General features: G+C 45.0%; 1 protein-coding gene across 15 annotated transcripts in view; it reads right to left on the bottom strand.

The window, feature by feature from the left end:
* GRIP1 (glutamate receptor interacting protein 1) overlaps positions 1-23,414 on the bottom strand; it is a 713,137-nt gene that overhangs the window by 300,570 nt on the left and 389,153 nt on the right. The window contains exon 1 of one of the 15 annotated variants that reach the window (XM_040344056.1): positions 1,578-1,899. The exons of the other annotated variants lie outside the window; for them this stretch is intronic. Within the exon in view, the coding sequence (XP_040199990.1) occupies positions 1,578-1,632 (55 nt within the window). The 5' untranslated portion in view covers positions 1,633-1,899. Of the gene's footprint in view, positions 1-1,577; positions 1,900-23,414 lie in introns of those variants that run through there. 15 annotated transcript variants of the gene reach the window in all.

Here is a 23,414-nt window from a genome sequence, read left to right as displayed (position 1 = left end):
TTTGGATGAAAGGCTTAGCACTGGGAAACACTTTTTAAAAGATAAAAAGTGAATTTTATATACAACTATATAGATCCAACCAAAATGAGGTGCAATTGATGGGGACAAAGGGACATTGCTCCGAATTAGGGACAGTCTCTTGAAATCAGGGACAGTTGGGAGCTATGCGTAAGCTCATTTTGGACTACCAACAAAACTACTTCAGAAGGCATCCTCTGGATCAACTGTGGGTATAGAAGTGGGTATATGGGATTGTACGATATTTTTTTTTATGGTCGAACTGGATGGACTGGTGTCTTTTTTCAACCTAACTATGCAACCATGAATAGGCTGATCACCAATTGGAACAAAATGATCAGGGACTCATTCCATGAGATTCCAACATGCCAGTGAAACATGCACTATTTTAATACCCTGCTACGGGCCACTGGCATTTCTCAGCTGGCTGCGCTGTGACCAGTGGCTCTGTAACCATCTTATTAAAATATTATCAGGTCGCTGCAGAGAACCTGGAATTATGAGAATGACTGTCAAGGGAAGACGGAAACAAGTCCATGCTTCAAATACAGCATGGCCCTTCATATTTACACTGCAGGCTGCCATCATGCAAAATGCAGAATGCATGTAATGTGCATCCCGCATATTAACCCTTTTGCTGCCACTAGGAGCAGAGAAATCTTAATTACTGGTTATATAAAAGCTTTGTGCACTAACGGACGTGCAGTGCTTTCAAATGACCTCATCACAAGCATATTACAATGCTAGGCTACCTTGACATTAAAAGCCATTGGATGCACAAAGTTTTCCCTCTTCAATATAAAATGCTGAATTGAGCGACTTTACCTTTCAAAACACAAACATTAATGACTTGTAATTGCATTTTTATAGAAAATAATTAGGATCGTTTAGCCGAAGCAGAAGAATCCATGGGAATTATCTGCTCGCTTACTAGATGACAGAAATCATTTCGGCAAATCTATGGATTTTGATAAGAACAAGGAGGTCACAAGTTCACCCTTTTCTAATCATAGCTGCATACAGTTTATAATGGAATACCTTCTCAGCATACAACCATTGCTCCTGCTCTTCCTACATATTTCATAAACTGCTTTAATGACTACGCGCATCTTAGCGTTTAACCGCATACATGAGCAGAATTAAAACTTATTTGCTTGGAAGTTGCCCATAGAGCTTGCATCACTAACGGGATATTATATAGCATTGCAGTGCAGTGGAAAGACTTACTGTTTCTGTGGAGATGATATACCAAACAGGAAAATGTCACTGGGAAAGAAAATATAAAATGTCTACAGGTAAAAATAAAATAAAAATAAATCAGATATTAAATAAAAAAAGGCACAATAAAATCATACAGACCAAACTGCAGGTAAGACAAAATGTCCGTGGTGTGAATGGCTTATGAGGGACTCGCGCTTTGAACAGTCTATGCTCTTTGCTGCTTGACTATAAATTGTTAGGACAGGCATATTTGTAAAGGCAAAAGCATGAGCCAGCGCATTTGAAAAGACAGAGTGTGCCAGGGACTGGAGGAGCAGAAGAAAAAAAAAGCACCATACCTTTAACCAGTCTCCGCAGGATTTGACAACGACATTTGAAAGAGACAGCTATCATTCTTCTCTTGCTGCTTTCCGGCAGTAATGCACATACACAAGCCCTGCTCAGAGATGTTGCAGCAGCAGCACAAGCATACGAATTCCTTGCGCGTACAACAGAGAAGGTAGTCCCAGAGGGGAGTGACACGGTTTGATTCCTCCTGGTGATGCGGAGATCAGCTCTGTGTCATCTAATGACAATGTATCATTTACACAGATCCACGCTGCCTCTCCAGCAAAGGAACCTGCAGCATTAGATCAGCTGCCTAAACCGTGATGATCCCTTTGTAGCTATGCACTGAGCAAAAGAAACGATGGGAAGGATGGAGCTGGCTGCTTCTCCTGGGTTACTCCTGGTCCTTCCACCCATTCATGCTCCCAGTGTGAGCTGTGTAGGGGGCCGTGTACTCAACATCTGCTCTACAGCAGCATTTTCTCATCTCCATCCTGTCAATGTGATGTTCCTTCTCTGGAAGCGTTAACCCATGCAGTGCTGAACGATGGCAGTGCTGAACGATAAACATATCACTGGTAAATTAAGAGCAGTATTAATTTTACATCTAGCAGTGATTAAAGGGGTTGCAAAGGTACAATTTCTTTTTACCTAAATAGCTTCCTCTACCTTAGTGCAGTCCTCCTTCTCTTACCTCATCCTTCCATTTTGCTTTTTAATGTCCTTATTTCTTCTGAGAAATCCTCACTTCCTGTTCTTCTGTCTGTAACTCCACACAGTAATGTGAGGCTTTCTCCCTGGTGTGGAGTGTCGTGCTCGCCCCCTCCCTTGTACTACAGGAGAGTCAGGACGCCCACTAACACACAGCTCCTTTTTCTGCAACGTAGAGAGTGTCCTGACTCTCCTGTGGTCCAAGGGAGGGGGCGAGCACGACACTCCACACCAGGGAGAAAGCCTTGCATTACTGTGTGGAGTTACAGACAGAAGAACAGGAAGTGAGGATTTCTCAGAAGAAATAAGGACATTTAAAAGCAAAATCGAAGGATAAGGTAAGTGAAGGAGGACTGCACTAAGGTGGAGGACTGCTATTTAGGAAAAAAAATTGTACCTTTACAACCCCTTTAAAATTACTTCCACAGTTCTTACATAGAAATGAATGGTGCAATTACATGTTGCCAAGGAATTTTGTATTTCTTTGGTAATGTGATGACAGCACAGAGCTGTATGTAAACACAGCTTCCCTGTTCTTCATTGTGGCGGCGGCATCGATCGTGTGATCCCTTTTATAGGGATTCACAATCGATGACGTCACACCTATAGCCACACCCCCCTACAGTTGTAAACACATGTGAGGTCACACATAACCCCTTCAGCGCCCCCTTGTGGTTAACTCCCAAACTGCAACTGTCATTTTCACAGTAAACAATGCATTTTAAATGCATTTTTTGCTGTGGAAAGGACAATGGTCCCAAAAACGTCTCAAAATTGTCCGAAGTGTCTGCCATAATGTCGCAGTCACGAAAAAAATCGCTGATCGCCATTAGTAGTAAAAAAAAAAATAATTAATAAAAATGCAAAAAAAATATCCCCTATTTTGTAAACGCTATAAATTTTGCGCAAACCAACTGATAAACGCTTATTGCGATTTTTTTTTTATACCAAAAATAGGTAGAAGAATACGTATCGACCTAAACTGAGGAAAAAAACGTTTTTTTATATATTTTTGGGGGATATTTATTATAGCAAAAAGTAAAAAATATTGCATTTTTTTTTTTAAATGTCGCTCTATTTTTGTTTATAGCACAAAAAATAAAAACCGCAGAAAGCTCTATTTGTGAGAAAAAAAGGACGCCAAGTTTGTTTGGGAGCCACGTCGCACGACCGCACAATTGTCTGTTAAAGCAACGCAGTGCCGAATCGCAAAGCCTGGCCGGGTCCTTTAGCTGCATTTTGGTCCGGGTCTTAAGTGGTTAAAAAGTTGCAAATTAAAAGAAAAATCTACTTATTCTTTATTAGGTTCAAGTAACTATTACTGACAGTACAGCAATAAACCATGTTGAGTCACTAGTTTCATAGCTAGTCACACACTAATGAATATTCAGAACGTCCAATGCTGCATCAGTCCTCTGCCGGCTCTAACACTGAAAACCGAGCGATTAAACCCAGCTGATCGCTCAGTTCACAGAGCTCCCTGAGCAAAGAGATGGTGACTGTCAGTCCCCGCTGTCTGCTCTGCCCCGCCACACACACTGGAGCGCTGGGCTGTGGAGCAGCCAGCTCAGGCTCTCAGCGGCTCACTGAGAGACTTTGTTGTCGCCATCTTGCCTGAGCCTGGACTGGTTCTGTGACATCAGCATGCCGTCAGCTGAAAACGGGTCACAGGAGTGCAGAACAAACTGTACCTCTGATCTACAGGAGAAGTACAGCCAAATGAGTTTTGGCTGTGTTTCTCCCAGGGTTGATTTGATTTAAATCAAGGTTGATTTGAATCACTAGTGAAAAGGCTTGATTTAAATCATAATTTTTAAAGAGCAAATGTCATCTCCGTCCGTAGTGGCTTCTCCTCTGACCCGCTGTTGTCTCACCGACAATCTCATTCACTTTAATAGGACAGCTGGTGATGCGGAGGTGACACAACAAGGTGAGGGATGTGGCAGCAGCAGGTGAGTGGATGCCCGCTAACAGGTGCTGCCATGATGGATCTGAAATGACAGGTGCTCTTTAAATGCAACGACTTTTTTTTGCTGGTAGTTAGAATCTTTAATATTTGAAAACACAATGAAGGTTTCCTATTTAGAATAATAAGCTGTTAGGATAGTAAAACAGAGATATCAGAATCCAATCATACAGTTTGTAGTGTACATAGATTTGCATAACAATGGGATAAAGAAAAATTCCTGAACTTTGTTTTATCTCATGGTTACTGTGAAATTGTATGAATGCATCAATGCAGTGCATGTTATCTCAGCTTGCAGAGCTTGGATTCATTGAAAGAGTTTACAAAAATGAAAATATTGCAGAATACACAGCCTCATGCTACATAACTAAGCTCCATTTCATGCTAAATAAACTAAATTATTAATGTATCTTAAATAGAATTTTTTTTTTTAAATCATTGATTTATATCCACCCTGGTTTCTCCTTTAAAAGTGGGTGACATTGCCCTTTTCCTTTAAACAGCAGGCTTGATACACACAAGTTAGTTTCAGTGCAGCACTTGCTCATGCTGGAACACCACGTCTAAATGTAATGTGTGACAGACTCGCATGGGGCAGAGAGGCTTTTGGAACCCTTATTTGTGGTTTTGCATAAAAAGGATTTTTTTTTTAATAATCAAACAGTATATATCATCCCACAGATTAACCACTTAAGGACCGCCTCCTGCACATTTACGTTGGCAGAATGGCACGGCTGGGCACAGGCACGTACGTCCTCTTTAGGTGCCCGGCCGTGGGTCGCGCGCTCGCCCGCGACCCAGTCTGAAGCTCCGTGGCCGCGGGACTCGATCGCCGCTGGAGTCCCACAATCGGTACCAGGAGCTGAAGAAAACACAGCTTCCCCGTTCTTCACTGTGGCGCTGTCATTGATCGCGTGTTCCCTAATATAGGTAAACATGATCAATGACGTCACCTGTCCAGCCCCGCCCCCCTACAGTTAGAAACACAGATGAGGTCACACTTACCCCTTCAGCGCCCCCTAGTGGTTAACTCCCAAACTGCAATTGTCATTTTCACAGTAAACAATGCATTTTTAGAGCATTTTTTGCTGTGAAAATGACAATGGTCCCAAAAATTTGTCAAAATTGTCCGATGTGTCCGCCATAATGTCACAGTCACGAAAAAAAAAAAAAAAAACGCTGATCGCCGCCATTAGCAGTAAAAAAAATTTTTTTTATAGAAAAATTCAATAAAACTATCCCCTATTTTGAAAACGCTATAAATTTTGCGTAAACCAATCAAGGTAGAAGGTAGAAGAATACTTATCGGCCTAAACTGAGGAAAAACATATATTTTTTTTTATATATATTTTTGGGGGATATTATAGCAAAAAGTAAAAAATATTGCATTTTTTTTCAAAATTGTCGCTCTGTTTTTGTTTATAGCGCAAACAATAAAAAACGCAGAGGTGATTAAATACCACCAAAAGAAAGCTCTATTTGTGGGGAAAAAAGGACACCAATTTTGTTTGGGAGCCACTTCGCACGACCGCGCAATTGTCAGTTAAAGCGACGCAGTGCCGAATCGCAAAAACTGTCCGGGTCCGTTACCTGCCTAAAGGTCCGGATCTTAAGTGGTTAATAGAAACCTTCCAGTTAAACTATTGGAAAGGCAATTCATTTTAAATGTATAACTTCACCCATCTGTAATCTTGAGTCCTCACAAATTGCTCATCACCTTTGCCCATGATATTGATTTATTACATTCCTTAAACATTGCACAGGCAATTTTTTTCTTCAACATTTATTGAAACAGATAGTCTTTTGGTGCCTAAGGAAAAACTCCATATTCACGTTTGGAACCTAGCTCAGGAAGATATTTGCTTTTTTTTTGTCTATAAAACAATGAGTTCTAATGGAGGACATGTAACAAAAAAAGAAGAATTGGCAACCGATTGGTCAATTTTACCTGATGGGGTGATGGTTACAAATGATGTGCAGGCTGCAAAGTACTATCAGTGCTCCAATGACAATTGAGTAACGAAAAAACATCTTCATTGGGCTTGTCAAATTCTTTCAGGGGCAGCTACTATAGATGGTCATGCCCCACAGATCGCCTTTCCCTACACCAGTGGTTCTCAATCTTTCTAGTGCCCGTGACCCCTTGATAACATTTCTCAAGTTGTGGGGACCCCTAACAGTAAAATTTTTGTAGCGTGGGTTGTCAGCACCCATGGCAAGTAATTTGCACCCCTACCCTATGGACATTTAGTGCTCCCCAAGTCCATTCCACTAGTACAGTATTAAAACCCTTTATGGTAAATTTTAGGATGTACCAGCCTTTGTTCTCCTTTCTTTCCCTTTTATCTGTCTCTATCCTAATTTCTTGCCCCCCACCCATATCTCTAGCCTTCTGTCTTGTTCCATTATTCTTTCCCTTTTTCTTGTTCCTCCCCCTCTTTTCCTCTCCCTTCAATGTATTCTCTTTTTATTCCTTCTCTGACTCCTTGGTAGGGAAAATGGGATGAGTGGTAGTGCTGGGGGGTGGGGGTTGAGTTCTGATCAGCCAACTTGGGTGATCTTGATCAAGGTCATCTGCAGATCTGAGAACTGTAGTGGGGACTTGTAATGGCAACTATAATCACAGGTAGTGTTACTCACTGTGTCTACGGCTTCGCTGTGTCTCCAGCTCTGTGGTGTCTCGTAGCAGTGACACCTATGCCGAAATCAGCAGATAGGGTCTCCTCCAGCCCCTTCCACTTCACATTCCTCACCAGTCAGCTGACCTCTAGTCACTGCCCCCCAGCCATGCTGTGAACTGAATGGATGGCTGAATGGGCGGCTGCGGGTTACATGAACAGCCCAGGATTCGATGACCCCTGGCAAATAGTCATTTTACCCCCGGAGCGGTCCCGACCCTCAGGTTGAGAACCACTGCCCTACACAGAAATTTGGTTTTACTAAACGCAAATAGACACTGCACATTGCAAGTGCAGTTACTCCAGAGCTTAGTACAGTTGTGCTCATAAGTTTATGATTTCTTGGCCATTTTTCAGAGAATATGAATGATAACAAAAACTTTTCTTTCACTCATGGTTAGTATAAATTAACTGTTTACTCTTTTTAAAACCATAATCACAACACAAACAACCCAAATGAGCCTGATCAAAAGTTTACAAACCCCAGTTCTTAATACCGAGTATTGCCCCCTTTAACATCAATGACAGCTTGAAGTCTATTGTGGTATTTGTGGATGAGGCTCTTTATCTTCTCAGATGGTAAAGCTGCCCATTCCTCTTGGCAAAAAGCCTCCAGTTCCTGTAAATTCTTGGGCTGTCTTTCATGAAATGCAAGTTTAAGATCTTCTCAGAGTGGCTCAATGATATTGAGGTCAGGAGATGGCCACTCCAGAACCTTCATTTTATTGTGCTGTAACCAATGACAGGTCGACTTAGCCTTGTGTTTTGGATCATTGTCATGTTGGAATGTCCAAGTACGTCCAATGCGCAGCTTGCTGGCTGATGAATGCAAATGTTCCTCCAGTATTTTTTGATAACATACTGCATTCATCTTGCCATCAATTTTGACCAAATTTCCTGTGCCTTTGTAGCTCCAAAACATCAGCAAACCACCCCAGTGTTTCACAGTAGGAATGGTGTACCTTTCATCATAGGCCTTGTTGACTCTTCTCCAAATGAAGCGTTTATGGTTGTGGCCAAAAGGAAAAATGTTGGTCTCATCACTCCAAATGACTTTGTGCCAGAAGGTTTGAGGCTTGTCTCTGTTCTGTTTGGTGTATTGTAAGCGGGATACTTTGTGGCATTTGCGTAGTAATGGCTTTCTTCTGATGACTCGACCCTGCAGCCCGACTTTCTTCTGATGACTCGACCCTGCAGCCCATCTTTCTTCAAGTGCATCCTTATGTCAAATGTTGCTTTTAAAATGGCTCATGTAGTGCAGTCAGAGGATGTAGCCATTGCAAAGACTGCCTAGGAAGCCCCCGTCTTACAATTATGATGCATTGTAGGTGTTACAGCTTTGGCTGGACTACAGATACAAAGTACACTGGCATTTATAGGCAGGAACATGCAAGTGGTAAAACGTGCTCAAATGCCTTGAATGTCATTAAACCTAGAAAGGTAGAACTACAATCTGTGTGATGTTCCATTCCTCTAAAAAGCTCAGAGAGGCTAAACCCCTTCACATTTAAAAAGGAAACTACCTCCAAAATAGCTCTGCGAAACATTATGTGCAAAATACCAAAACAAACAATGGACAGCTTGACACCCTGTAGCTGGAAAATGTACTCCTCTTTCCATACTGCAGTGCTAAAGTGGCTGCAGCAATTTCTGCCAACACCAAACAGAAAGCAGCCAAACTGAATAGGCTGCCACCAAGAAGAGAGGTGATGTCTGCCGGAGACGATAGCAGGAGAAGCAATGACCAGGGAGGAAATTAGAAATGTATGCTAATCTCCTTAAATAGAGGGTTTCTATAGCCCAAACTTTTATTTTAAGTCAAGTTTGGGATGAAGATTGGAGGGGTTAGAACCCTTCTAAATTTGTTGTTGTTGTTTGTGTCCCTTGTTGGAGACTCACTCCTGTATTTGTTCTTGTGATCACTCAAGGAGGCTAAAATTGTTGAGATGCACGTTTTTAAACCCCCCCCCGATTTTACCAGTTCCAGGGGTCAGGTCGGCTGCCCACAGAGGAGGAGGAACATCTTTTTCACCATCTCCTCCGTGAGAAAAGAAACCTCCAGTTTCAATTTAGTTCTTTCCTAGCAAGGGAAGCAGCTGGTCAAATAGATCTTGGTTTGATCGGCTGCCTTGGAGGGCAGAGGAGGGGTCAGGGGGTCTTAAATACCCCTGATCTCCCAGGAGTACCTCTCACTGCCCAACCTGTCACATACGAATAACATCTCTTGTAATAGCAATCGAGTTGAATGAAAAAAAAATAAAAAAAATAGAAAAAAAAAGTGTAAAAAATGTAAATACTATTTTTTTTTTTAAAAGCACCCCTAATCAGCCCATGCTTACATGTAAATGCAAATGCACATTTAGGTCCTGCACACCTATAAATGCACCACACATAAGGATTGCCATGAACGTCAGAGTGAGAGCAAGGATTCTAAGCAGGAAAGCGTTATGCTAACAGGTCCCTATTCTGCAACCAAAGACTGTGCCTCTGCACCCTCTGAACTCGAATGACCGCTAACATTAGCAATACAAACTCAACAATTAAAATGTTTTACATCTGACATGCATGTATTGGGTAACTGTGCATGCAAGGTGGTTACTTAATACCCGTCTCCTTCCCTAGGGGAACTTTACATCTCCAACCCACTACTCTCCCTCTGTCCACTATTAGGTTGCCCAGATGTCACATTTATAAATTTTACATAGTACCTTGGTATGTCCAGAAGATCAAGTTGGTGAATCCTAGTGGTCATCAGTGTGACTCTCATCCCTCTTCCAATCAATGAAAACCCATGCCTGGAACACATATAGTGGTTTCCCCAGCTCCAGTGAGTCGGACATTTCTCAGGAATTATGTCCTTTTAATTTAACAGCTCATGGCGAACAAATATAAAACTTCAAATGCCCCAGTACTTACTTTCATGGGCGCGTACTCTCTCCAAGTGGAATCACTGACTATATGGTAGGGTAAATAAATTGAATGCCCAACACTTTAATCCTTTTGCATTTATATTGCCGACTTCAAATGGCAAAGAAGGATAGGAATACAGTACACACCTAAAGATGACAGAAAATCTGTTACACACAGGTAGCAGACAGATCTGAATTCAGTGTAGCTTCTATCCAATTTCTTTAAATTCTTTGGCCCTTTAACAGCAGCCACAAAGTAGGCTGGGTTCGCACTGCCTCAAGGAGTGGCTCACAGCAGGGGTTCGATGCACCCGTTTACTGTTTCAGGTCCCATCAGTCCAAATTTTTGGCTGAGTTCGGACCTGAAATGGACCAGAAGATGCACAGGAGATGTACCATATACCATGTACCATAAATAGCCAGTCATAATCTCCTGACATGCAAATTGGATGCAGGATAACCCAATCCTGCCTTAGGCCTTTAACCATTTCAGAGCAGCCACAGGTACCTTATTTCTGTATGCATTAAATCCTGGCCATGTCCAGCAGCAGCAACTTCTACCCAGCTCTCCCACTCTCCAGCACAGAAGATTAAATTCTTCAATACGATTGAGTCTAGACAGACCTTCTAGCAAGAGCAATGTACTTTACAGAGCTATATACCCTGAATCCATGTAGAGCAAACCCCATCAGGGGAAAAAAACTGGTAGCTCCAACTATTTCATCAACTTCCCTCAACACACACCACTATACAAACTCCTCAGTGTCTCAGTCAACTAAAGCTGGGTACACACTGTCCGAAAATCACAACTAAAGCCGAGTACACACTGTAACGGAATGACCCGGGACAAACAGAGACTTTGTAAGGATGAGGGGTACTCCTGTACCGGCGTCACCAAGGAGTCTTATGTCTAGGGTCACCTTATGTCCGATAGGGCCATAGGGTGACTGAGAAATTATATCCTAAATTACAGGACAGGGGACATCACTGATAGTTCATATTGTAGGATCTTGAGATATTGCAAGTTGTTGGTTAATTGTGACCCAACCAGTCGATAGTGACTAATTTCGATGATTAGCCCTGGCTAGTGACATGCTAATTGAGTCTGCTTCTAAAAGACCTCTCATTGTGTGATGCTGCTTTGTGTGAATTCTATTGATATAAGATGTGTAATGAAACTTGTCAAGCTGTATGCGGAGACAGAACGTCTGTCTAGGGATGTGGATTGAGAAGAGATCATTGTGTGATGGTGTTTTGTTTGAGTTCTGTTAATGAAGAAATGTACAGTGATTAGGTCAGGATAATTATAGCCCGGCGCAGAGATGTCTAGAATGTTTAGCAATTAGCCATCTGAAGGTGTATTGAAGCCCCCCAGGGTGTGGGTGGAGAGTTTGATTGTTCCTGTGCCTTGAAAACTGTATAAAAGCTGAGTGTGAACCATTAAAGTTGTCTTACATTTGAAACCAGAGAACACGGAGCAAGTCTCGTTATTCTGGGAAATGGGATGCCTGCTGGTTTGTCTGTGTGTCAGATGAGCTGTCGTAGTTGATGGAAGGTCGTAAACGGTGGTGACCGGTTACACGAAAATCAGCCAATACAGCGGTCTTTTTCCCGACCGGCTTTTGTCGAAGGGGCATGCTGGAAAACCAGCACCCGATCAGCACTTGCAGCCAGTGATCAATTTTTTTTTTAATTATAACAACTTGCAGTGTGCACTGTCCTTAAGTTATGTTTCTTCCAACTTTACTACTGGAAACCCCTCAACAGTATCAAGCAGCAATACCCAGAGCTTAGGAAAAGCCTGCAGAGCATAGAAACAGTAAAACAGAGTTCATGACGGTTGCTGGCTGCCTAGTTGCATAGCACAAAGCAGGTACAGGGAAATTAGGCATACTTCTAGGCAGGGTCCCGATGATCTACATACATGTGAAAATAATAAACCAAAATGTAAACAATCATAACATGGCTGAAAGGCTAAAGTTCACCTTTACGTAAAAAATAATAAAAAACATTTTTGAGGGTAAATTTATTGAGGGCATTTATTATTACTTTTCTTTTTTTTTTACAAAAGAGTCTGCAAAGTAATGCACCAGCGATCAGTGAATCACTGATGTCAGGCTTCTGCAAACACTCTGTTAAGTTTTCTGCCCATACCTATGTATTGGCTTGCATTAAGAAAGCTGGAGGAAGATTCAATGAGCTGACCAGTGCACTCATAGTCCATTGAAAACTGCAACAAACTGGATAAGTATACTAGCACATGGGCCGCTTGGCATGCTTTTTGTAATTCACAGGAGTGTCAGGTATGCAGGATGTATTAAGTATGCAGGATGTATTATGGATGTATTAAGTATGTATTATGTATATGTATGCAGGATGGTATTACTGTGGGGCCATGGTGAAGAGTAGACAACAGAAAGGATTATTAAAAAAAATTGTGCATTTTAATGTAGGCTTTTAGGTAAAGCTATGTACTTTATGTTTTAAGTTTTTGTGATCAACTTACTTATGTGCCCATCTTTTAAGGTTTTTAGCATATCTATGTGATATTTATACTGGTTTATACTTATATATACACACATAGTGCCCCATTATTGGTGTCATTGGGAGGAATAGTGCCCCAAGGGCCGGATGAAGGCTAGCAAAGGGCCACATTCGGCCCTCGGGCCACAGTTTGGAGACCCCTGATGTAGAGGTGAGGTGTTGACTCTATAAAGTAAATCATAACTGGTACTTTAGTCAGAAAATTACATTTTGATAAATTACTTCATGCTAGCTCCTTTTTTATAGCCATGTAAAACAATACAAATAAGTGCCTATCCTGTTTAAAATGCAGTAATGCACATTCTCATCCTTCTCTGCACAGCCTCAGTTGCCCTTTAAAGCGGAGTTCCAGCCTTTCAGTGTTTATTAAAAGTCAGCAGCTACAAAAAGTGTAAATAATAAACAGACACTTACCTGCTCCATGGTTCAGTGATGCGGCCGCCCGGAGCTCCGCTCCTCCCCCCCCTCTCTCGGCCGGCGCCTCCATTCATAGTGTGGGCACCCGGCCATGACAGCTTTCGGCTTCACGGCTGGGCACTCACTGCGCATGCGCGAGTCGCGCTGCGCTCTATGAGTGGACAGGCGATCTCCTGGGACCTGTCACGTGTCCCTGGAGATCGCCTAAAGAAGGCAAGAAGAGAAGTCGCCGAGGCGGTCCCTGGGTGAAATGAGTTAGTGGGACAGGAAGTCCCACTCCTACCGAAGCCCCCACTCCCCCCCCCCCCAAAAAATTACATGCCAAATGTGGCATGTAAGGGGACGAGGAGTGCTTAAAGCGGAAGTTCCACTTTTGGGTGGAACTCCGCTTTAATCTCAGCACTGTGCAGATAATTAGTGATTCACTAGAGGCCAATTTGCTGAGAGCCTAAAGATTTACTGCTGCTGAAGGCGAAAGAAACAATAGGACTAACAGACTGTGCAGAGGGAACACAGATTAGGGAGAGAAAAAAAGTAAAGCAGCAGAGGTGACAGGTCAAACTCTGCTGCCACTAAGACGCAATGAATTCAACTCACAAGGATAGTGTCTTATCTCCCTGATATTCTCTCCTTTCTCCCTGAGAAGCAGCTGCAGTACTATGAACTTAAGCACTGGAAAACACTTGCAGCCTTTTGCTCTAGTTGAGCAGACAGAAGACATACAATCAAGGCTTGAAATGCACACATTTTAATTACAAAAAGCGACATATAGCTTTCAGTGGCGGCTGGTGCTCAAAATTTTTGGGGGGGCGCAAAGGAAAAAAAAAATTGCAGTCTCACTGTGCCCAAACGCAGCCACTGTTACATGCCATCAAATGCAGCCACTGTGCCATCAATTCGCACCACTGTGCCATGCCATTAAACGCAGTCACTGTGCCATCCATTGTCACCACTGTGCCATGCCATTAAACGCAGCCACTGTGCCATCCATTGTCACCACTGTGCCATACATTGTCACCACTGTGCCATGCCATTAAACGCAGCCACTGTGCCATACATTGTCACCACTGTGCCATGCCATTAAACGCAGTCACTGTGCCATCCATTGTCACCACTGTGCCATGCCATTAAACGCAGCCACTGTGCCATCCATTGTCACCACTGTGCCATCCATTGTCACCACTGTGCCATCCATTGTCACCACTGTGCCATGCCATCAAATGCAGCCACTGTGCCATCCATTGTCACCACTGTGCCATGCCATTAAACGCAGCCACTGTGCCCTTTAATGGTCGCCGCTGTGCCAATTGTCCCCACTGTGCCCTGTAAATTGCGTTCTTCCCCCCCGCCCGGCACTTACCTTTACTGGAGTCAGGCATTCACGTCCCACGATGTCTTCTCCCGCCCTCGATGACTGACAGGCGTCTCAGCCAATCAGGTTACAGGTAGCCAGAACCGGCCAACGTGATTGGCTGAGACGCCTGTCATCTTATTCAAGGGGCGTACAGTCTGTGCGCTCCGAGAATAAGCTTCCGGGCTGTATTGGGAAAGCCTATCAGAGCCGTTGGCTTTGATAGACATTTCCCTACAGCCAACCAGCTGGCGTTATTCAGATGGCCGGACATTGAGCGCCGACCATCTGAATAACAGCGGCAGCGGCGAAAATAACATAGATTCGTGCAATGCATGAATCTATGTTATTTCACTCAGTGGCGGTGAGAGCCAGAGGGGGCGGCGCTCCAGCGCCCTCTATGGACGAACCGCCACTGATAGCTTTTAAGACCAAGGAGAAGGAGAGTTCTCAGTAAGGAAGTGACTGCTCTGGGCTTCAACAAAATGGATGCCCCTGGCAACAAGAGCAATGCTGGAGGCAAATTACAGGACACACTCATTTTGTTAGCAGAATACGGAATGAATGTTCTGTTAAATGTTTGATTTCTATTAAACTGGCTTTTTAGAAACATTTCTTGATCAGCATCTGAAGTTGCTGATCAGTGTATTCCGACAGCGAAGAATCCCCACTGTTCTAATGAAATGTCTCAGCAAGGAGGATTCCGCTCGCCACCTCAACTGTGTGGATAGAGGAATCGGCTTGCTTGAACAAAAGAAGACAATTCAACTATGGCCAGCCTTAGCCTTGTGCATGCAAGTACTGGGTTTTCTGACATACACTGAGTTGCTGCCACCACAGATGCTTTTCCAGGTGTCTGCTACCTTTTCGCCACTCAGAAGGTTGCCGTACTGATGATTTAAGTTATAGGATTCCCCACAACACCTTAAACATTATTCTCCCTACAAGAAAGAGAAATATGCAATAATGAATTAGTCTACACTTTGTCCTTTATAATAAAATATACTGTACAGCTGTGAACAGATAAATAGAGAGTATATGTGCAATAATGTGTCCAAACCAAGGCTAGTTAAATAAGTATGAGCTGAAGCTGATCCATTACGAATAGGTTTTAAAAGATTTGATAGTGCTGTCAATCCGATATATTTATGTGTGTGTTTCTTATTTTACTACATTGCCTTTTAAAAACGCTTTCTTCCCTTATGCTCCAGTTTTTCTCTGCAGTGCTTTTTACAGTCAGAGAAGCAAAATGGAGGGGGAAATAAAAGTTAATCATTGCAATCACTAGAAGCTGCAACACCTGGAACAGAGGTATTGAAGCATTATGAATACTTTATTACATAGTACATCTTGCAGCATTCACATCTTGCAAGTACAAAATCTGCACAAGAACAAAGATGACAACATACCAATGGATCTCTTATTTAAACACCACAAAATACACCATGACTGCTTTTGCCTAAAAGTTAATGTTGTCTGAACCTTCTTTTCTATTAAAAAGACCAACAAAAACCAAAACAAAGGGCTGGAGTTGAAAACCATTCATACAGTATATACCGGTATATATTTTTAAAAATAAAATGTTACAATAATTTGCAGCCTTTTACAGCAAATCAAGTCCCTACCCTTATCATGCAAGAAAAAAAAAGTGCATTTACATTTTAGAATTTTGACGCATCTGTAAATTCCGTATCTTGGAGTGCAGTACAGCACATAGGAGACATTGATTCACAGACCACGGGTTATATGCCACTACCTTCAGGGCAAATGGACCCGGTAAAAAGCTTTGCTGATCTGACACCTGGTGCCTCCATATAACCCTGCCCATTCTCTGAGGCTATAGTTTTGTTTGCAAGTAATAAAGAGATCACACAAAAGAGGGGAGGAACCAGTGTCTGCACTGTATTCCAAAATACAGAATTTACAGGTTTGTCAAAATTTCTCTTTATCGTACAGTGCAGGACACAAGAACTGATCTATTGACCATGGGATATCCCAAAGCAATAATCGAGGGGTGGGCAACAATACAGCTAAACAGCAACAGGCCCACAGAACTAAAAAGCAGCATCTTGCTGCTGGAGCAAGAGACATCACAGGCTTAACAGGCACCTAGTAACCAATGGTTTGAGAGAGACGTCGAACAGAATTCAGGCAGTGGCTCCACTCAAAGAGGCAGTATAGCCGCTAGGTGCTGTATAGGTCACAGAACCCAACCTCAACAGGAGAATGGCCTCAGGCAGGGAAGAGTGACCTGTATGGAAACAAAAAGCAAGATAATTCCGCGCTGTCTAAGAAAGTAAGCAGCTACAAAACCAAAGACAAGTGGATAAACAAATACAAAACATAAAGTGTAGCACTAAATTACAAGGAATTGATGAATATACTACATGTATAGTATATATTATGAATCTGTGAATACATGTGTTAATTAGACGTGCAAACACAGTCTCTATAGAATAAGTGATAGTCCAAATAAATATATAAGTGATGGTGCTCCGATAATTCAAAACGTGAAAAACCAAAAAAAGTGGAAGCAGTCACCAACTGTAGAAAGGCTTACCGGAAAGATTGAACCCTGAGGAACATATGTTCGAGAGGGTCAATCTGGCATTATATAGATGTATGGACCAATCAATGCTGCAGCTCCCAAACAACCTCCAAATCAGAGCAAAACACTGGGTGGGGGGGAAGCAATTTTCCTACGCACACTTCCACTTCCTGTCTGCAGAGGAGTCGAGGGACAGATGGATCCACCACTGGGAACCGGTCAGTGCAGAGAGGTGTCACAGTGCAGATCCTGCAGGCAGTTCTGTGAAGAGTGACCTGTACCCAGAGAGCAGAATCCCCATAAAAGGGGGGCATAATGACCACCCAGGTGGGTCTAAGTAAAAAGAAAACAAAACTCAGAAGGGCATACTTTTCAACATACAGGGGTTGTGCAGTGTTGGGAGTATCTATCCACAGACTGAAAAATCTTGAACTGCCTGCGCCAGAATTTCAACATCCTCTGTTTTCTGCTGCAGTGAACGTGTCAAACAATGCTGGTTTTAGGCCATGAATAGAGTCCGAGGAAAGCTAGGCAGCCGATGGAACCCGCGTGTGACGGTATCGGTATGATATCCCCGTCAACGTTCCCTTCTTCCCATAACGAAAATCACCCCAATATTCCACGAGGAGGGATATCCCTGGAATCGCCCAGAAAGCCACACATGAGACCAGCTTACTGCTTGAACAACACAGACTTTAATGTTATAACACACACAGCTTATATGTCATTTCCAAAACTGTTACAATGACAAATCTCCGCCCCCCTCACACTGGGGCTTCCATACAGATGACTAGGTAGACACGACGGGGCCGATGCTGAAAACACATTTTCTTTAGACAATGACATCAATGACGCTGAGCACTAGCTGTACTGAATACATCAACCAGACCGCTCGACCCCGCATATAGAGAGATAATTACCACAATGAAGCAATCAGAATAATTAACACAAGCCACTTAAACCCAGCTCTCCTTCACACAACACAATAGATCAATTAACCTTTAGAAATAGTGAGGGGACATTAGCACATCAATAACCTGGCTAGCAGGGAGCAGTAAACTGAGACATATAGGCAAATGTATCACAATGGCCCCCCTTTTGCTCCCTGCTCCGGCAAACCCGGTTGGACCTTCCCTGGTCCAGTAGGGTTGACGGGTTCAGAGCTATTAGTCAGAGGTTAACTCCGTTTGGCATGACTGACCTCCCTTGGCAACTGCTTCAGACTCAGGTATGTCACCGGGTCGTCAGATCACACGCCGGTCAGTCCCCAAGTCTTTGTGCGATCTGCAAAGTCACCAGAAGTCAGTGTGAAGACAGCGAATGGGTCTGTGCGCCGCCGTCTAGGTGTCCCGCTATGGGAGGGGGCAGGTTATGGCTCTGAAGTGACAATCCCAGGAGATTCATAAAAAGAAAAAGTTATATTTGTTGAAATGCTGTAGCACTGGTGCTCAGAGTCCGGGGGGGGGGGGGGAGGGGAATCAGAGCCCCATAAGGTCAGCCACCCCCTGCTCCCTCCGCAGCCGCCGGTTCTCCTCTTGGAGCTTCTCCAGCTCCATCTCCAGTTCATGCTGCTGTGACCTCAGGTGGTTGTTCTCCTCCTCCATGCGGCTTATGCACTCCTCCAGCTCTATGTACTCACGGATCAGCTCCTGCTTGCTCATGTCCTGCAGGCTCTCCACGTGGTCCTTCATCATCAGGAACTGGGTGGTGGTGTAAGGGGCCACCGGTGGGCCCTTGGCGAACATCTCGGCACGCATCTGGGACGCCCGCTGCGACTCCCTCTCCTCCAGTCGCTTCTTCTCCTCCCAGGTCAGCTTGTTATACGGCTTCCAGGACCTCTTCTTCTTGAAGGGTGGCCGGCGGTGCCTCTTTCTGCCCAGCTCCCTCCAGGGCCCTTCCGGCTCAGGGCTGTCGCCCATGACCAGCTGACAATGGTGTTCCCTGTTGTCCGTAATAACAGATTGTACCATGAGGGCTTCGTAAGGGGTGCCCAATGGTTCTTCCTGACCCAGCTCCTTTGGATCCCAAGCCGAGTCTACACAATGGGCTGCTGCTGGTGGGCGGTACCCAGGTTGAGACCAATTTGACCTGGTGTTGTCATTCATGGGGCAATTCTGCTTGAAGTGACCCAGCTGTTTGCACCGGAAGCAGCGTTGTTCGTTGCCCTCCTGGCGATGATAGCGAGGGCTAGATGTCACCGGTCTGTTAGGAGGTTGGTATCTAGCGGTTGGTGGGTGTGAGGGCACCGTTTGTGGTGGAGGTTGTTCCTGTGGTGTGACCTGGTTCGTCTTGCGAGTATCTGCATATTCATCCGCCAACTTCGCGGCCTCTGGTAGAGTCATGGGCCTGCGATCTCTCACCCAATCTTTGACGTCCGTCTGGATGTGATTGTAAAATTGCTCCAGGAGCATTAGTTGCAAAATGTCCTCTGCGGTGGTGGCCTGGCTGCTGTTAGCCCAGTTAGAGGCCGACCGGGACAATTGGCATGCCCATTCTGCGTAAGAGTCTTTCGTGGTTTTGCGTGAGTCCCTGAACTTCTGTCGGTGGGACTCTGGGGTTACTGCATAACGAGCCAGGAGCACTTCTTTAACCCGGGCGTAGCTATGGATATCCTGATCTGGCACGGTCCGGAAAGCATCAGAAGCTTTGCCTGACAGTTTGCCTGACAATATTGCAACCCAGTCTCCTCTAGCTATTCGGTGCAGGTTACATTGTCGCTCAAAATCCGCCAGGAAGTTATCAATCTCACAGTCCTTTTCATCAAAAGCTTTAAAAGCGCTAAACGGAATCTTCCTTGCGTCTGCTGTGCTGTACTCACTGTTTGGAGAATGTGCGGCTGCTTGTTGGACTGCTGCCAGTTTTAACTGTAGTTCTGCGTCCCTTATTTCTTTAGCCTCCTTCGCTAACAGGTCCATCACTTTCAGTACCACATCTGGCGTTGGGTTTGGGCCGAACCACGCTAGCTTCTCTCTCATTAGCTTGTTGGCTGGCGATTCCTCCTCCTGAATCACTGGTGTCTCCATCTCTTGTACTGCTGGCGTTGCTGCAATCCCGTCCTCCTGGTCTAGCTCCATTGATTCTGCTATGATGACCCGCTTGGTTTTGTTGCTAGCAATCCTTCCACGAACTTCCAGTAGTTCTTCCAGTGTCTGCTTGGAATCCGGGTGTGAAGGGGAATAGAAGGGAAAAATCCCACTGCTACCAACCAATTGTGACGGTATCGGTATGATATCCCCGTCAACGTTCCCTTCTTCCCATAACGAAAATCACCCCAATATTCCACGAGGAGGGATATCCCTGGAATCGCCCAGAAAGCCACACATGAGACCAGCTTACTGCTTGAACAACACAGACTTTAATGTTATAACACACACAGCTTATATGTCATTTCCAAAACTGTTACAATGACAAATCTCCGCCCCCCTCACACTGGGGCTTCCATACAGATGACTAGGTAGACACGACGGGGCCGATGCTGAAAACACATTTTCTTTAGACAATGACATCAATGACGCTGAGCACTAGCTGTACTGAATACATCAACCAGACCGCTCGACCCCGCATATAGAGAGATAATTACCACAATGAAGCAATCAGAATAATTAACACAAGCCACTTAAACCCAGCTCTCCTTCACACAACACAATAGATCAATTAACCTTTAGAAATAGTGAGGGGACATTAGCACATCAATAACCTGGCTAGCAGGGAGCAGTAAACTGAGACATATAGGCAAATGTATCACAATGGCCCCCCTTTTGCTCCCTGCTCCGGCAAACCCGGTTGGACCTTCCCTGGTCCAGTAGGGTTGACGGGTTCAGAGCTATTAGTCAGAGGTTAACTCCGTTTGGCATGACTGACCTCCCTTGGCAACTGCTTCAGACTCAGGTATGTCACCGGGTCGTCAGATCACACGCCGGTCAGTCCCCAAGTCTTTGTGCGATCTGCAAAGTCACCAGAAGTCAGTGTGAAGACAGCGAATGGGTCTGTGCGCCGCCGTCTAGGTGTCCCGCTATGGGAGGGGGCAGGTTATGGCTCTGAAGTGACAATCCCAGGAGATTCATAAAAAGAAAAAGTTATATTTGTTGAAATGCTGTAGCACTGGTGCTCAGAGTCCGGGGGGGGGGGGGAGGGGAATCAGAGCCCCATAAGGTCAGCCACCCCCTGCTCCCTCCGCAGCCGCCGGTTCTCCTCTTGGAGCTTCTCCAGCTCCATCTCCAGTTCATGCTGCTGTGACCTCAGGTGGTTGTTCTCCTCCTCCATGCGGCTTATGCACTCCTCCAGCTCTATGTACTCACGGATCAGCTCCTGCTTGCTCATGTCCTGCAGGCTCTCCACGTGGTCCTTCATCATCAGGAACTGGGTGGTGGTGTAAGGGGCCACCGGTGGGCCCTTGGCGAACATCTCGGCACGCATCTGGGACGCCCGCTGCGACTCCCTCTCCTCCAGTCGCTTCTTCTCCTCCCAGGTCAGCTTGTTATACGGCTTCCAGGACCTCTTCTTCTTGAAGGGTGGCCGGCGGTGCCTCTTTCTGCCCAGCTCCCTCCAGGGCCCTTCCGGCTCAGGGCTGTCGCCCATGACCAGCTGACAATGGTGTTCCCTGTTGTCCGTAATAACAGATTGTACCATGAGGGCTTCGTAAGGGGTGCCCAATGGTTCTTCCTGACCCAGCTCCTTTGGATCCCAAGCCGAGTCTACACAATGGGCTGCTGCTGGTGGGCGGTACCCAGGTTGAGACCAATTTGACCTGGTGTTGTCATTCATGGGGCAATTCTGCTTGAAGTGACCCAGCTGTTTGCACCGGAAGCAGCGTTGTTCGTTGCCCTCCTGGCGATGATAGCGAGGGCTAGATGTCACCGGTCTGTTAGGAGGTTGGTATCTAGCGGTTGGTGGGTGTGAGGGCACCGTTTGTGGTGGAGGTTGTTCCTGTGGTGTGACCTGGTTCGTCTTGCGAGTATCTGCATATTCATCCGCCAACTTCGCGGCCTCTGGTAGAGTCATGGGCCTGCGATCTCTCACCCAATCTTTGACGTCCGTCTGGATGTGATTGTAAAATTGCTCCAGGAGCATTAGTTGCAAAATGTCCTCTGCGGTGGTGGCCTGGCTGCTGTTAGCCCAGTTAGAGGCCGACCGGGACAATTGGCATGCCCATTCTGCGTAAGAGTCTTTCGTGGTTTTGCGTGAGTCCCTGAACTTCTGTCGGTGGGACTCTGGGGTTACTGCATAACGAGCCAGGAGCACTTCTTTAACCCGGGCGTAGCTATGGATATCCTGATCTGGCACGGTCCGGAAAGCATCAGAAGCTTTGCCTGACAGTTTGCCTGACAATATTGCAACCCAGTCTCCTCTAGCTATTCGGTGCAGGTTACATTGTCGCTCAAAATCCGCCAGGAAGTTATCAATCTCACAGTCCTTTTCATCAAAAGCTTTAAAAGCGCTAAACGGAATCTTCCTTGCGTCTGCTGTGCTGTACTCACTGTTTGGAGAATGTGCGGCTGCTTGTTGGACTGCTGCCAGTTTTAACTGTAGTTCTGCGTCCCTTATTTCTTTAGCCTCCTTCGCTAACAGGTCCATCACTTTCAGTACCACATCTGGCGTTGGGTTTGGGCCGAACCACGCTAGCTTCTCTCTCATTAGCTTGTTGGCTGGCGATTCCTCCTCCTGAATCACTGGTGTCTCCATCTCTTGTACTGCTGGCGTTGCTGCAATCCCGTCCTCCTGGTCTAGCTCCATTGATTCTGCTATGATGACCCGCTTGGTTTTGTTGCTAGCAATCCTTCCACGAACTTCCAGTAGTTCTTCCAGTGTCTGCTTGGAATCCGGGTGTGAAGGGGAATAGAAGGGAAAAATCCCACTGCTACCAACCAATTGTGACGGTATCGGTATGATATCCCCGTCAACGTTCCCTTCTTCCCATAACGAAAATCACCCCAATATTCCACGAGGAGGGATATCCCTGGAATCGCCCAGAAAGCCACACATGAGACCAGCTTACTGCTTGAACAACACAGACTTTAATGTTATAACACACACAGCTTATATGTCATTTCCAAAACTGTTACAATGACAAATCTCCGCCCCCCTCACACTGGGGCTTCCATACAGATGACTAGGTAGACACGACGGGGCCGATGCTGAAAACACATTTTCTTTAGACAATGACATCAATGACGCTGAGCACTAGCTGTACTGAATACATCAACCAGACCGCTCGACCCCGCATATAGAGAGATAATTACCACAATGAAGCAATCAGAATAATTAACACAAGCCACTTAAACCCAGCTCTCCTTCACACAACACAATAGATCAATTAACCTTTAGAAATAGTGAGGGGACATTAGCACATCAATAACCTGGCTAGCAGGGAGCAGTAAACTGAGACATATAGGCAAATGTATCACACCGCGGATTCAAGAAGTGGTGATAACCTTTGTAACCAGACAGAGACTATGAAGTCTGCCTTAGACAGATTGCGTGTTGCGCACCTGTAAGGGAAGCCTGAGTCAGTGGGCTGGAGCGGTGTTGGACTTGACTCCAGAATGAGGGAAACACTATTTGAGGGAAAATTGGAGTTTCCTCAGGGCTTGCAGCAGACTCGGCAAAATCTGTCCCATTTGCTCCTGCTTCCAAGCACCTGTACTCCTCCAATGCCAAGTTTTTTTTTTCCGCACAGCACTTGCAGAACAGGTATAGATTAAGGGGATTCAGAGTATCCAATTTT

This window comes from Rana temporaria, chromosome 3 (assembly GCF_905171775.1).
Source record: "Rana temporaria chromosome 3, aRanTem1.1, whole genome shotgun sequence".
Lineage (NCBI taxonomy): Eukaryota > Metazoa > Chordata > Amphibia > Anura > Ranidae > Rana > Rana temporaria.
The sequence above is the reverse complement of the archived record's forward strand: the minus strand, read 5'-3'. Positions and strand labels throughout refer to the sequence as shown.